At 35.9% G+C, this 14,048-nt stretch overlaps 1 protein-coding gene across 1 annotated transcript in view; it reads left to right on the forward strand.

The window, feature by feature from the left end:
- RAB11FIP2 (RAB11 family interacting protein 2) overlaps positions 1–7,682 on the forward strand; it is a 29,754-nt gene extending 22,072 nt beyond the window's left edge. The window contains exons 4-5 of the mRNA XM_009480345.2: positions 3,511–3,556; positions 7,333–7,682. Of these exons, the coding sequence (XP_009478620.1) occupies positions 3,511–3,556; positions 7,333–7,560 (274 nt within the window). The 3' untranslated portion in view covers positions 7,561–7,682. The remainder of the gene's footprint in view (positions 1–3,510; positions 3,557–7,332) is intronic.
- The last annotated feature ends 6,366 nt before the right edge of the window (positions 7,683–14,048 follow it).

Below are 14,048 nucleotides of genomic sequence, written 5' to 3' on the forward strand. Positions count from 1 at the left end.
AATTCCCAGATGAGTGAAATGGGGGACACAACTAATTTCTGTGCTAGGCTGAAGAAGTCTGTTCTACCTATAGTGGGGTAGGGGCAATGTAGAAGTTGGGTGGCTTGCTTGGTCAGAGGCACCTGCAAGATCCTACTGCAGCTGATTTTGAATCTGTGCTGGTGTGATTTACTTCCCTTTTACTAGTTCCTAACTTTCTTGAAGGTGATTGGAGTGAATGAAAGTTTATTAGCTGCAAGAGACAAACTCTGGAGCTTCTGTTAAAAATCGTTATGGGACCTGGGACATCACCTTGAGGCACATGAGACTCCACAGTGGTGGAGCAGGGGGCTTCTTGCTCTGTCTGGATAAGTGGAAGAGGTAGAAAATGACTTGATTCCTTGAGATGATGAAGAACACAGGAGGAGGAAGGTAGATGAGCTCTTTTCAGTGAGCAGAAAGAGGAGTAGTCAAACCAGTTTGTGTAGGTTGGAAGGTATGTCCAGTAAGGAGATGTTAGACTCAGATAAAACACCTGGGAGTTACACACAGTGTTAATGACAATGAGCCAAAGAAACGCAGTTTGACTTTAGTTCTCAGGGTGAGTTGGCAGAAAGTCCATTTGTTAGAAAAGAATCATCTTTTTACTTGTAAACTGAGCAAATTTCGTTTGGGCGTAATTGAGAAACAGTAAGTATAGAATCCCACAATGCCCTTTTTTTTTTACAATCACTGTTCATAGAAAACTGCACTCAAAAAAAGCTAAAAGAATTTTTTTTCCCAAGCTGTGGGCATAGTTTTTTCATGCTTCCATAGCAAAAGTTCCCTGCCAATTTATCAAGCTGCAGGGAAAAAACAGAGATGGGACTATAACAAGCATTATCACTATGAACTGTGACTGTAACATGGCAAAAAAAAGGACATTATTTTTTATAATTGCTTAGACCAATGATTTCAGAGTGCTCTTAGGAAGTCAAGAAGATGGCTTCTTGAGGGAGGCTCATGGATGCTTGTACAGGTGTGGACTGTGGTCCTAGAGGGGTGTTTTCTGTAAGCTATTACTAGTAATCAAGTGAGATGGTGACTTTAGGAGTGTATTATTGTGACGAAATTTAAATTCAAAAATAAACACTGTCATGAATGTCAATACATTAAACATGCAACTTCCCCAACTGTATGCATTCATAATTTTACAGTGTTTTCTTTTGAGGTATTGGTTGGTGCTTGGACAGTGAATTATGTGTACGGGGGTGAGAGCCTGCATCTGCTCACGCTCACCTCGGCTGGAAGCGCTGGCAGGAAACGCTGTGGGGCTCAGCGAGGCCGTGGAGCTCCCACCTTACTTAGCAGACAATCTGATTTAAAAAATACTATATGCAGTCTCAGCACCTGTTTCTTCCTTGAAGCAGTATATTTTCCACATATCTCTTGAAAATATGAGTAAGAGTTTTCATGGTGTTTGGGTTTTTATTGGTGAATATTTTGTTTAATAGTTTTTCGTTTTTTGGAAGTATAATCTAATTGCTTCATGTGAAATACACAGATGTGCTCTTTTGTAATTGCAGTTACAATGTCCGCAATGTTACGGAAATGACTGCAGGTTTTTTAGCTTAAAAAAAAAAAAAGTCTGTATTGCCAGGGATTTATATTTCTAATTTTCAAAAACAATTTTTTCTAGTCAGAACTGCTGCTTTTCTTTTAAGCTGCTATGAAAAAGAGTCCCCGAACTTATTTCACAGAAACTAGGAAGTCATTCAAGGCAATGAAAGATCTTGCCTTTTTTAACCTTTCAGAAAGTCACTCAGTTGAGCAGTCAGGCCGTATTATTCTATATCTTGTCTAACATGAGGAAACAGTCCCAAAAGAAAGATATCCCAAATTAACGCCACACTTCGTTAAATAGAGACATTCTTGGTTTTCACCAAGCTAATTCGATCCAGTTCAGTTAACTCATTTTTTTTGTACTCAGATCACAAAAGGCAGTCATGAATTGCAGCAGCAAGTTCATCATGTGTTTGACACATCAGTGTGAAACTAAAAGGCGGGCTGTGAGGGAGGGTTCCTGCCTTTAACTTTTGAGACAATACCCCATGAAAGAGGCCCCTCATTCAAAACTGGTCTCCAGCAAACTAGGCAGGCTGCTGCGGATCCCTGTTACAAACAGGTATAATGGGATTTAGTCAGAACTTGATTCGTCAGACACCTCTTGATTTCTAGTTGTGACTGTTTGTGTAATCCAATCTTTATCTAATATCCTCAGTCCGGCAGATGGTTCGTGAGACTTCTGTATGAGCAAAAGACTGCCAACGTTGGAAGTGAAAAATAATGTGCAGAATAAGAACTTTTAATGTAAAAGAAATTTGTAATTTAAACATTTTTTTTACAGAAAAAAATCAGGTTTTACGTTTTACATGATTTACGTTTGTAAATTATGTCCCTTCCACTTTTACACCATTAAATGTATGGCTTATAAATTCAGATAACAGGGTGATGAACAGTCACAAAATACATTTTCCTTACTTAAGCTACCTTTAAAATGAAAAAAAATTTTTTGTAACTTGCTGCCTTATTCTCAGTCAACAAACGTCACCCTTGACAGCCAGTATGTGCAATCTAACTAAATAGTAGATTGTGTGATGTGAAAGAATAATGTTTGCTATGATGCTACTAAGAAAATAGTATTTGTGAGCCATGTCCAAATTCTGAACACGTTTTCAGAGAGTTAGTTTTCTCTCCAAACCTGCTGTAGCAAGTATCTAAGAACATAGCAGCACTGATGGTTGAAGATATTTGCTAATAATTACATCAACCCGAGAAACCAGTGGAGCATTTCTTAGGCCTGACGCGTTGCCAATGGCTGCTTTTATCGATACCAACTGCACTTTGGCAGTTGAGGAAGAAAAAAATCTCAACACAACATCATCACGAAATAGCTTTGCTTTCTGGATATGTGGGATAATCACTAGGTTTGTAAAATAATAGATTATTTACTCAATTTTAAGTACGAAACAAATGTTGCTGACAGAAGATTGCTTTTCAGCTCTGACTTAAGCTGGTCATCTCACTGGAATTTCTAAAGGACCTTTCTCCTCTAGCAGCTGCTGTGGAAGCTGGGAATACATGTTAGTCTTCAGGGTTTTGTTGTTGTTTTTTAACAGTCTCATCCCAGGGACCAGTTTCCAGAATATGTCATTTAAAGTATCTCTTTTTGCTTAGAAGCTCAAGGTAAGTCTAGAGATGAGAGAAGAGCTAATGAAGCCCAATCTGTAATATCCTTTCTTGCATTTCTTTCTTACTCAAATTTTATGACAAAAAGAATACGGAAAATACAAAAACTTGTGAACAAAGAATATATTAAAATTTCCATTAACTTTGAATATTTTGCTACTTTTCCTAAGTTCAACAAATCAAGAAAATAATCATATTAAATATTTTATAGCTATATACTTAATTCAGTAGTGTCTTCTAGTAGATGTTTTGGTCAGATGAGTATGCTCTGCTAATATTTGGGGGTTTGTTTTTTTCCCGCAGTTTTAATATGAATCCTTCTGGCATTGAGGACCTCAGGAAAACAACGGTGAGTTATGAAGTGTTATGGAAAGCCATCGGTAAATGCCAACTAAATCTGTGCTTGACACTATATAAGCTATTATTCTTGTTTAACCTCTTATAAGGAAATGTTGGGGGGGGGGGGGTGTTTTTCTTTTGACATATCCAGAAAATCTGATTAGAAAATTACAGGCTTAATATAAATTTAGAAATAAGGAATAGTTGTACACTCAATATGCAGTGTACTTCTGGTATGATGATGTAGAGAAGAAGGGAAAAATTATCAGATCTTTGCACAGAAAGTAAAAAGAAAACTGTTGCTTTGGAGTATTTCAGATGACTTTAGAGAAGTGATAGTCAGGTGAGGAACTCTGCATTAGACAGTGATGTGTTAGTTGACCTAACAGGAGGTTCCTATCGCTGTAGTCAGAGAATTGAGGACAGTCTTCAGGTGGTCAGTCAAAATGGAAGTAATGAACTGATACAAGACAGGGTTAATAACACAAATAATAACTGAACAGCCTCCCATAAAACACTAAAAACAGAAATACTAGCAGTTATTATTCAAAATACTCTTTTGATGCTAAAAGTGCCTAGAATAAATTGTGTACTAAGAAAAGACCAAAAAAATCCACAGATTTCCTATGCACTGTCTTTGTTTGAAGGAAAATGGGGTTATACTAGAATTTGTTCTATGAATAGATGAAATCTTTAACGGTGGGTTTGTTTTCAATCTTTAAAATATATAGAAAACAATTTTCACAAGCAAATATGACTTTGTACTGTTTGTTTTTTGCTGGTTTATGTAAATGACTTGTAATAGCATTTGATGTTACTGTAAATGCCCAAGTTGCTATAATGTAAGTAACTGGTGGGAGATGTCAGAGTATATGAAGGCTGCTTGATCAGATAGTAAACTGAATTCTACCAGGCGGTTACTTAATCTCTGACAAAAAGCGACATCAAAAAAATTGACATAACTTAGCAGCTATTGTCTGTAAAGTAAGCATAATTACAGTTTCTATGTGCTTGCAAATGTACTACCACAAATCATGTAATTTATTGCTGGTAAAAGCATCGGTTTAATTCTTTTAAGACATAAGATGTGAATTGTTTTATTTAAAGGATTTAAAGGTGATAAAAGAAATCCTTGATGATTTTTCTTTTGGAATACCAGCTATCCTAAATGTCAGTTGTCGGATTATGAGGTGGTGCTCATTTAATACAAAATACAAATTAGGAGCAGAAGAAACTATATCTCAACTGTAGTTTTGAATGAAACCATTTGAATTTTTTTTTTTAAATAGTCAAGATTGCTTTCTGAGGTGTTTGAAGTAATTTATTATTAGGTTCTGCAATAATAGCCCTCACCAAGTTGTTATATTTCTTCCTTGTGCATCACATTTAGTAATTATGTTTGTATGTCTTCTACTCTGGTGCCAACACCTGTCTCTGAAAGCAGTGTTTAAATGGGAGCAGTAGCCAGTTGAAGGGGCAGCGTGAGCTCTTTAAGGCCTAATTAAGAATTGAAAGGAAGATGAAGTAAGTAGGACAAAAGATGTGAAAGTAGCTTAGATGATATTCCCAGAGCAGAATTCCTCATTAGAACAATAAAGAGATGATCAGAGATTGCCAGCTCTTCATTTTATCTAACTGCATTTCCTCTGGCTGTCAGTGTGTACCCCAATAGTATTTAGTAGCTGAGACAATTGTTCTTTGCATAGCTTGTTATTTAGAATCCTTTTTTTCTTAATAATTCATTATAAGATTAAAGTTTTGTATTAAAATTGTAGTATCTGTTTTTGTGAAGATACAGTTGTTCCTTATCCATTTAAGTATCACTTATTTGGTCAAACTGAACATTTAAAATCTTCATAGCTTTAACAGTATTTATTTCTAAGTACTAACGTCCTTTAACTAGAATTTTCTTGTGTTTTCTTTGTGTTTTCGTGTAGTTAATGTGATAGGTTATTCCCCCCAAAGATCTGTATGGAGCACGTGTATGACAAAACGTTTTTAAAGCATATGCATTACACACAATTTTGCAGTAAACTTTATATAGTAATTCAAGGCATCATTGCATTTTAATTCCTGTTCCTTGGCCAAATCAGAGTATTAGGCAAACCCTATACTTTAGACGTGGAAGTGTTAACGGTGTCTCTTCCAATGTGTACAAAAATTTAGTACCATAAATAGAAAATATTACTTCCTTCTTGTATAAGAAAATGTGCTAAAAATATAATGATCACAAAGTGAAGTTATTTTTTCTTCCGTACTTGTTGGAAAACAATTACTAGCCAATTTATAAGTTTCATCAAGTTAGCCATTTTAATAAAGTGGGAGTTATTGATCACTTACAATCTTGTAACTTGGTAAGTTTAAAATACTGAATACATGTACATAAATGTGACATTGAATATCTCAAATATAGTGAGAAACCCTTTAAAAGCATATACTTTCAAGAGCTACTATTAGATTATAATTGATGGAGAGAGGCTGATTGATCTGTCATACTTCAGCCTATTTGCAGTGCACCACCACTTTTAATTAGGTTTATTTGAAAACTTTGGCCACCTGCGTATTTTAATGATTTGACATATGCCAATGTGCAAATATGGAGCTGTATGGAAAGAAAAGGAATGGAGCATGGAAAAGGAATAAATACGACTTTATTATGTGGTGTGCTTCCTAGCTGTGCAAGCTTTATAATTTTTAATGACAAATTTCTACTATAAACAAAAGCTATCTTGTGGTGTTCTGCCCTGTTAGAGGTGCAGGATTTGAGAGGTTAGATTATTTTACTTAATTAGAGGTTCCATATCTTTTAAATGTCTCCATTTCTGAATCAGATAACACTTACTGCTTAGCATGTCTAACAGTGCTAATACTTTTATAAAACCAACTCTCACAATTTTTAATCTGTTATACATTTCCAAATTTTTCGTAATCTGGTTACTTAAGGTCACAGCTAATTCTTTTTGGCACAGAATAAGACATTCAAGTTTACAGTATTTTGGATCACGTGTTGCCCTTTGTTAAGGGGACTAATTTGTCCATCTCTGCTAATACCTGCACTTACTGAGTCGTCAGAAGTCATTACAGAAACAAGCCTGTTTTCCCTACTGCTTAATTCTGGGCCCCTCCTGCTTTAAAGCAAGCTAGCAGGCCAGCAAGATCTTTTAGTAGTACATATTTCTGTCCTGAGCGCTCTGGTGCAAATAAGATGCAGCCTTTTAACTTCACCTGAAAGTTAAAATTGAAAGCTTTATTATATGGCTCAGAGGCCAAGGCCTGGAGAACCACTGCTAACTAAAAATAGCATATGAAAGACAGATGAGCGCTGATGTCATTTAGAGCTAAGTAAATGTTTTGCTATGATATGCTCAAAAGCCAAGAGCTCAGGAAAGTTTCAGTAGGACTTGAATTCTCAGGGCTTTTTTTCTTGGTCTTCTGTAATTAAGGTTACCACATAGTTGGTTTCCCAAAGTGGACCTGCTAACTGTTCTTGTGGTTGCTGCTCGTATGGTCATTAACTGTGTATACATCTCACTGAGAACAATATTTTTTTCTGAGATGACAGTGTGGGCAACTTACTTCAAACTTGGCAACCTACCTCCAGTGGTCTGCTCCAGTGGGGGTATTGGAGGGAAAAACTCTGGAGCAAATGGAGGTATGTTGTCTAAGAGACGTTGCTTCTGTCAAGAGGTGCACATGAGAAACATATGAAAAGCAATAACCCATCAATTTGTTCAGAACCCTGAACTATATAATAAAATCTGGTGGTTTTTTTTAACTTACCTGTAGGATGGAAATCCTTTCGACGCCACTGCAGGATATCGTAACCTTACTTACGAAGAGGTTTTGCAGGAGCTGGTGAAACATAAAGAGCAACTTAAGAAGAAGGACACCCATATTCGTGAACTCGAGGATTACATTGATAATCTTCTTGTACGAGTAATGGAAGAAACACCTAGTATTCTCAGAGTGCCATATGAACCTTCTCGAAAAGCTGGCAAATTTTCCAAAAGCTAAGATAGTGATACTTGCTGGTACTTTCTGCTGAATACATTAGTGGAAGGAAATCACACTTTAACATTTTGACTTCTCTTCGTTCCTTTTCCTCTAAGAAATTCCAGGAATCAGGGGAGGACGGGACTGTGGTGTGGGGTTTTTTTCGTTTGTTTTTTACTCCAAACACTAGCAGGGACTGCCAGAAGTAATGTTCTGTTAGATTACCTAAAAACCTATTTTTTTTTGTTTTGAAAACACATTTAGGTACAGAATACTTAGAGTTAATAATACACATTAAGTATGTCCATGCAGTTTATGTAATAGCTAAGTGTTCACCATGTGGCAGTTTCAACTGGGAAGCCTGTGCTGTTATGAATGTCTCCTTGAATGATTATTGGTATTATGCAAATATATCAATTCTGATATTACAGCATGCCATCAAGACCACTGTTTTCAGGCCAGTTTAGTATGCTTTACTAAACCTAAATGTGGTTTGTTGCAATGGAATGTAGTTTGTTCTACACATATTAGAGGAAAACAGTGATGCACAGTCTTTGCAGAGTAAATGCTGAATTCTATACAATGTGCTTTTTTTATAACAATGTAAAAAATATCATGCCATTTCAGTAATGGCACATGCTGGAATCAGTTATTTTACACTTAAATGCTGAATTTTGTGTATAATGATTGAACTTTGGTAGTGAGCTCATGACATAAGGTTGTTTTGAGGATCTTTTTGTATGAAGCTATTGCATGCCTTTTTATATGTTAAAGTACTTTAAACAGTGTTAATAGAGTTGGAGGTAGGACTGGAGAAAAGTATGGAATAGAGACGAATACTTTGTTCAGTCAAAGTCTACTACAGTGAAAATGTAGGAGAAATGAACAGACTGACTTAAATAGACATGATGATTCAAAAAATATAGGACTGACTCAATTTAAGGTTGAGTTTTACATGATAGATATCTGTCTTCAGTTTTTAAATCTTATGACAATGAAGTATATGCCTTTAGAAATAGGCTATGTTGCTTAAACACAGAGTATTTAGGCTTTTCATTAAAAAAAAAATCTGTATTCCTTGTAAGAACTTCTAAAAGTAAGTTTTCATTGAGGCAGATGAAAGAAGAATGTAGTAAATGTCTTCCTGATCATTTAATAATTGTTTGTAAAATGACATATGAAGAAGGTATTTGTTATTCAATAAATTGGCAAAATACAGTGATGAACATATAATGGGAAAATACTGTAGGAGAAGAACCCTCACAATATTAACATAAATAGATTTTAATTTTAATTTCCTCCATAAGAATCTTGGTTGGATTGTCTGTTGCTGTGAAACAGTAAGATGACATTAAAAAAAAGTAGAGAATATTTTAGATTTGGGTTTAAGAAAACTGACTGTCTCCTCCTCCTCCTCTTTTTCTACACCTAAGCTGTTTTTTTTCTTATAGCATCATGTAATGACTGTTGCTGAGGAGGAAAAAAAGCTTGAAATTAAATTCCATTTTTTTGTTGTTTTAGAAGATCTGAATATGTTTTCATTTTTAAAACTGCAAAAATTAGTAGTATCTTGAATAATTGTGATCTAGAAAAGTTGAAGTTCTACTATCTGAATGCTTTTGACGATGCTAGTATTGTATGACAGCACAGAATTATTCTTGTCAGAAAAAAATACTTATTTGTACAGTTGTTCTCAGATTTCATTTGCTTATTTTTGGCTTTTTCTTCTCTTCTTCTTTCTTTCTTCGCTTTATTTTGTTCTTCTTTTTTTAGCAACTACCTCCCATCCCCCTAGCACTACGTCCCTAAAATAGATGCAGTTTGAGTGTTCCCAACCCACCGTTGGGATCTGTTAGCATAGATCATTGTGCCTGGATGGAGCCTGAGTGATTCAAGCCCTACCTAATTGTGGTGCTCGGCATTGAGACGTTGGTAGCACAGAAACGGGCCCACTTCACCAGGTAGTCTCTGTTTTGACAACCTAAGGATTTATCAAGTTTGGTACCTCATAAACCACGTGAATGTTCTTTTGACCCACTTAAGATCTAAATGACTGTAAATTTGTTGTAATATATTTGAAGTGCCAAAGGTTATGTACTAAGTTATGGTACGTTTACTGTTGGAAGTTAGGTTTTGCACTCAATTAGATTTTAATTCCCTAATTACACCAAGATGTATTTCAGTTACTCAGTATTTCCATAAAAGTTCTTAAACATTTTCAAATGTTTGGCCGAAGCAAGTGGTTTTCTCATATTGTTAATGGGGAAGTGTTGTGCAATTGTTTTGAATTCCACAGTCATTTTCAGACTAACTGGTATGAGGCCATCTGTGGTATCTACAGCGATTAAATCATACACGCCAATGGGGTTTAACAAGTAAACTAACCAGAGAATATGCTCCATTGACTTTTCACTTGCAAGCCAACTTATAATTATTAAAATGAAACTCTACTATATTTAGCACCTCTGAAATCACTTCTTTTAGAATGTAAATGTAGAATATCAAACTGCATAATTGACTAAAAGCAGATCGTTTGACATATTTGCATACCAAGAACGATAAGCAGATTAAAGGTAGCGAAAAGATCAATTTTTGTGCATTAGTGAAGAAATTTAGTGAAGCTTTGAATGTGCTATCTGGTCTTTATCTGATGTGTAAGTGAATAAAAGCACCTTTTGTTTCTAACAGTTTGTCAAGAAAGAAGGGAGAACGACAAATGCAGTTTAGGAAAAGGTAAAGTTACGAAGAGAGGCAGAATGGGACATGTACAACTATGAAAATATTTTTATAAAGTTCTTATAGCTAAAGATACAGGCCACTTTTGGAGCAAGTCTGGAAAGATTACATGCAAGTCATTTTCTGCTTAGAAAGAAAATTTTAATATTATTCTGTATTTTGAGATTATTTTTGGAAAGCATCTTCACCCCACATGTATTTTTTGAACCATGCAGCTTTTGAATGAAAACATTTCATACAGAATAATTTATATGTTGAAAACAAAGAAAGTTGTGTTTCTCCCATAGGATAAAACTGTAAACTTTCTTGCAGATCATTTTAAAACCATAATAACCTGCCACTGACGGTCAGTCTTTCTTGCTCTTTAAAATGTAGGGAAGAAAATTTTGGACATCTCCACATTATTTTGATTTTTTCTCTCAAAAATTAGTGTAAGAATTCATCCATGCACACACTATACTTCAAAATTATCCTTTGAAAGAGCTCTGCTCATAGCCATGTACTTTACTCACTTTAAAGAACAAATGTTAAGGCCATACTTTAATGTTGCAAGTAACAAATTTAAGCTTTCTGCCATTCAAGAAGGATGTTTAATATTTATATACGTTACCTCTTGCTGCTGTATTTTACATTTAGCTTGGTTTTCCACCTACTAATGAATGTAGCATTCTGCCTAGATTATACATAACTACATTTATTGCTGTTGGCTCTGTATCAAGAACTGTTTGTAATTTTCCAGCTGTGAAAATGTTGCCTTGCATTTAGAAGGGTTTCATGATTTGGGGACCTAATGAAACTCAGGCTCGTTAGGTACTGGTCTGCATTTCTTTCTGTACAGGATGCCCTTTCTTAGATGCATCTTAAACAGAACTGCTGTCTTAATATGTTTACTGCTGCACTGGAGGTTTAGTTGCACTTCCAGCTTTAAAGAAAAATGATTGTCCTACGTCAAGTATGTAAAGTAAGCTCATGCTTTTTTGCTTTTTATGTATCCATTACTGTTGTAGATGTGATAGAGGCGTCAGCTGTGGGCTTTTAAAATGGTGATATTTAAAGCATGTTGACTAACTTCCTCTCTTTGAAGTACATGGTGAAGGATTATAGCGCTGCTGTGTTGATGATGCTAGATTTAAGGGTCTGTCAGCACTTTTGGTATGAAACCCTATTTTCAGGGATTTATAACTTCTAAATGTAGATACAGTCACTGGAAGTATTTAATATGCAATAGGTAGCACTTTAATCTGTTTATGAAGGGTTTTGAGATTTGTTTCTGTTGAAAAAGTCATGGTCTCCTAAAGCATGGTGGGCATTTGCTTTATCTTTTGTAATTTGTACATTGAAGAAGCCACTGTATGTTACAAATGGTAGAGCCTTTCCTATTCATCTTAGAAGCTTCCAGATGTCTTGTATTACAATGTACTATACAAAGCTGAAGATCCAGGTTATATAGGAAGTCTGTAAAAGATACGAACATTACTTATAACTTAAGGGTTGATTTCGTCTCGTGCAATCAATGGTAGTTTGTCTACATTTAATAATGGTGCAGAATCATAACTATATGCACATGTGAGAACTATAAAGTTAGAATGCATGAAAAACTTTATTTTTTTCATTATTGCAACTTCAGCTCCTTTAATTTGATTAAAATGTTATCTTAATATTTTAATTTCTGTTCATTAAATAAATATTGCATGTCTAACACTAATAAAGCACCACAATGCACTACCACAATATTTCTTGAATTGTGATATTAATCTGTGTTATGCCAAGCAGGTAGCTCCTAAGCTCTGCTTGAGTATGTGGTTGTAAGAGCCATTCTGTTAAGATTCTCAGACCACAGAGAGGTGTGTTTCCTTAAGGACAGCTCTAAATGAATACCCCAGCTGTGTGCAAGGTAGTCATTCAGGGAAGCCTCTTCAGTGATGTCCAGAACTGATAATTAGTGAAGAAAATGGCATGTTCTCAAATGTGCTGATATGTATGTCTTTTTTTTTATATGCCAGCTGCAGTCCCTTTAAATGCACCGTTCCTCTGATCCTGTGTTTGTGTAAATACTACTAGGAGATCTCTGGCACTGCAGGCCAGAACTGCATTTAGCATGAGGACAAACCTGTGCAAATGTTGATGTGGAAGACATGATACATATTTCTCTTCCTGCTTGACAGAATAAAACCCAGCCAGAATGACAGAAAACCGGAGCATTCTCCCCCACCTTCCTGCCCCATAGGTATTTTTTTCAGTGCTCCCACAAGTTTTTCAACACACGCTTCTTAGAAAAAAAAATAATGCTTTTGCCTGTCATCTTTTCCTCTTCCTTGTGGCAGCAAGACAGCAAAGTCTGTCCCCTGGCAATAGTAGGTTTTCTGGATGCTAAGGAGATACGAAGAGTGGTCCTGGCTCAGGAGAAGAATGTTGTGAGTAGTTCACCCAGTTCCTTGGAGGCTTGAATTTCGCTGGGGCGCGATTCCTTTCCTTGTGGTTAACTTGCTCCATGAGTAGGTCCTTCATCGTACGACTGTGGTCTTACAAGGTTTAGAAAGGGTTCTTCTCTTCGAGGTATCCATGAAGTGGATGTGTGGTGGTTATGGGAAATCATAGCCAATTTTTGAGATGTGCATGTACTTACACATGCTTTGTTACACAGGTTTCCGTCAGCTGTTTCACCCTGTGTCTCACTGACTTTGCAACTGTCCCGATGGGTGAGTGGATGAGGAATGAGGACAGAGGAGGAAGGCAGGTTTCTGAAAGCACCGTGCTGCATATTAAATACCAGTTTTCATCTGTAATTCACATCTGGTAACTAATCTCAGTTCCTATGCCCATTGAAAATGGAGCCAGCGCAGTTTCCCTACCTCAGAGGCATAATGTTTGTTAGCTGATACCAACCGTAATTCTATTGACAGTGTAAGAGCCCAGATTGACTAAATAGCTTCCAGTTTCCCCAGCATGGAGTTGGTTTTTGAGTTTTCATTATTTAACATCTCAACCCCCTAATAAAGGTTTTCAAGGATATTTTAAATACAGCTTAGCAGTTAAAGAGCTCTTGAAATATTTGGATGTAAACTAGAAGGATCATTAAGGACAATTCTCTGTCCAGTTACATTTATTGAAGTTAATTCTTTATGGAACCATACAGAGGAAAAATCAGGATTTCATTTCCATATTTTAAGTTGTTTAGTATGTTTTTAGGGGAGTGTTGTGCAAGCTCTGGCTGCAGCTCACTTGGGATACTTTGCCCTTTTGTGTAACACTGGGCACGTTAGTAAAGTTATAAATAATGATGATGAAAAACAAATCCCATCTCTTATTCTGCATTAATAAATTAAATGTTGGATTATTTCGTTGGATTATTTTGTAATAGTGCCATTTTATGAGAGATAGGAATATGACTATCTGCTAAAGGAAGCTGTTTTCTCTTGTCTGTACTACTTACTGAGCTGTTTTGTCTTGTCTGTGCTACTTGTTGAGTGATGATGATAGGCTACCACGCTAAGTACAGCCCAATTTGAAAACTGTGTGGCATTGTCTGTGTAATGTTTATATAAATATCAGTATATTCAATGCTGGAAGCCAATGGCTATTATGTGGAGATTATTGCAATGTATTTATAATGTGTTTTTACAGCATTTAGCAACATAGATCAGTCTTTGATAAATGGATGGTGATTTAGGACAGGAAGGAACTCTCCGTGGCTAAATACTGACATGTTTGTACCTCAAGAGTAAGCAGTTTAAAAAGGTTTTCAGGACATGCAGCATTTAAATGAAGCCGAA

This window comes from Pelecanus crispus, chromosome 10 (genome assembly GCF_030463565.1).
Source record: "Pelecanus crispus isolate bPelCri1 chromosome 10, bPelCri1.pri, whole genome shotgun sequence".
NCBI lineage: Eukaryota > Metazoa > Chordata > Aves > Pelecaniformes > Pelecanidae > Pelecanus > Pelecanus crispus.